This window comes from Chrysochloris asiatica, unplaced genomic scaffold (genome assembly GCF_000296735.1).
Source record: "Chrysochloris asiatica unplaced genomic scaffold, ChrAsi1.0 scaffold00529, whole genome shotgun sequence".
Lineage (NCBI taxonomy): Eukaryota > Metazoa > Chordata > Mammalia > Afrosoricida > Chrysochloridae > Chrysochloris > Chrysochloris asiatica.
In genome coordinates, this window is record NW_006409047.1 from 355,065 (window position 1) to 357,395 (window position 2,331).

General features: G+C 39.8%; 1 protein-coding gene across 1 annotated transcript; it reads right to left on the reverse strand.

Moving 5' to 3' along the window:
* Positions 1-850: 850 nt before the first annotated feature.
* On the reverse strand, positions 851-1,789 carry LOC102832112 (olfactory receptor 7D4-like). Its single transcript, XM_006877553.1, has one exon. It carries the CDS (start codon positions 1,787-1,789, stop codon positions 851-853), a length of 939 nt encoding a protein of 312 aa, XP_006877615.1.
* Positions 1,790-2,331: the final 542 nt, after the last annotated feature.

Sequence of the window (2,331 nt, forward strand, 5' to 3'; positions counted from 1 at the left end):
CAAAAAGAACGAAGTCCTTGACAACTTCAATCATTTCTCTGTTGATAAGAATATTGTTTATTGGTCCAGTGGTGAGGATTTTTCTTTCCTGACATTGAGATGCAACCCATACCGAAGGCTGTGCTCTTTGATCTTCATCAGTAAATGTTTCAAGTCCTCTTCACTTTCAGCAAGCAAGGTTGTGATAGGACAGGCAATATAAATCAAGAAGGAGGTTGGGAAAGGAGAGACGAATGTAGCAGGAGACACAGTTAGGAATGTAACAGTTAAAGTGAATGGGGGTAAATACTGTTAACTGATGTTAAATAAGGGAAAGTATAATTGTTGTAACAAAGCTAAGTGTTGAATGTAATGTAATGATATGTTGAATGTAAAATGATGATCCACTCTAAAACCTTTTCTAAATTCACAATAAAAAGTTTAAAATAGTGTGTTGAAATAAAAAGGAGAAAGAACTTTAAAGACAGCATATAGGAAAGAAGAATCAAAAGGAAATACTGAGGAAATAATAGAGGAGTCTGGTAGCGTAGTGGTTACGAATCGGGCTGCGAACCTTAAGGCCAGCAGTTCGAAACTACCAGCTGTTCCAGGGGAGAAAGATGAGGCGTTCTGCTTCCTTAAAGATTTACAGCCTCGGAAACCCTGTACAGGGTCTGTATGGGTCGGAAATGACTCGATGGCACTTAACAATAACAATTCTCCAATAGCAAGTACCAAACAGGTCATAGATCCTTTGGAAATAGAAAAAATGGTGCATATCTAGTAGAAGAAGAAAGATTAAGGAAATTTAGATTCATGAAATTTGACTTTGGAGACTACAAGATCTGTTTAGCCATGAGACTGGTGACCATCATGGAGAAGAGTCTGCTTTACTAAAGAGTCTTCCAAGGGCTCCCTTCACATCCTTGTTCCTTAGGCTGTAGATGAAGGGGTTCAGCATGGGTGTGACCACAGTGTACATCACTGAGGCAATAGAGCTTTTCAAGGAAGAATGGGTCACAGCAGAACTGAGGTAGACCCCAAGGCCTGTTCCATAGAACAAGGAGACCACAGAGAGGTGAGACCCACAGGTGGAAAATGCTTTATACTTGCCCTCAGTAGAGGTCATTCTCATTAAGGAACAGATGATCTGAGTGTAAGAGAAGACAATACCAGTGATGGGAACCACAGACAACAGGGCAGTTGCCACATACAAGGAGATGTTATTGATGAGGACAGCAGAGCAGGCCACTTTGATCATCTGAGTCAGTTCACAGAAGAAATGTGGAATTTCAGTGCCTCTACAGAAATTCAATCTCATCATTAGTAGAATATGAAGTAGGGAGAACCAGAAAATGATGACCCAAGACATCAGAACCAATAAGCCACAGAACAGGGGGTTCATGATAACTGTGTAGTGCAGGGGGTGACAGATGGCCACAAACCGGTCATAGGCCATCACGGTCAAGAGAAAATGGTCCAGTCCAGCAAACATCATGGAGAAATACACCTGAGTGAGACATCCTATGTAGGAAATGTCTTTGTTCTGTGTCTGGATGTTTATCAGCATCTTTGGGACTGTAGTAGTGATGAAAAAGATGTCAACAAAGGACAGGTTGGAAAGGAAGAAATACATTGGTGTGTGGAGGTAGGAATCAGAGCTGACAGCTAGAATGATGAGCAAGTTCCCAAACACAGTGACCAGGTACATGGACAGGAACAGTCCAAAGAAGAAGGGCTGAAGTTCAGGATCCTCTGAGAGGCCCAGCAGAAGGAATTCTGAAACTGTTGTTTTATTTTCTGCTTCCATGTAGTTAGTGTGTGCACTGAACCAAAAAAGTGAAATTCATATTCAATAAAAGGCCAAGCAACAAATCAGCTACTTATCAGCTTTGCAATATCACCTGTATTTTATAATTGAGTCTTTCAATACCAGTGATTCTTTCTGTCACAGTTAGATCAATATTTCTATTTTAAATGTATGGAGTCCTGGTGTGGCATTGTAGGATAAGAACTGGATCACAAGGTCTGTTTAACACTCAAGGTGGCTATGAGTTGAAACTAACTCAATGGCACTTAACAACAACAACATAACTTTTTAGACACTTTTACTTAGCAAATATACCTCTCTTTCACTCATTCTAATTCTATTTACTTCTATTCACTAGCTCTAAATCTATTTTAATCTATGCAAATAAATGATTTTTTTCCTTTGATATACCCCTTTCAAGATAATTAGAAACATAGTATGTTGCCGTTGTTGTTGTCAGTTGTCATCGAAACAGAACCGACTCATAGCTGTGAGACCAAAGAGAAAAGATTCCATTTTGTACTTTAGCCGGAGCATGTCCT

What these genes read in the sequence shown, in the direction of transcription:
- LOC102832112 (XM_006877553.1), bottom strand. Translation starts at nt 1,789, where the DNA reads ATGGAAGCAGAAAATAAAACAACAGTTTCAGAATTCCTTCTGCTGGGC.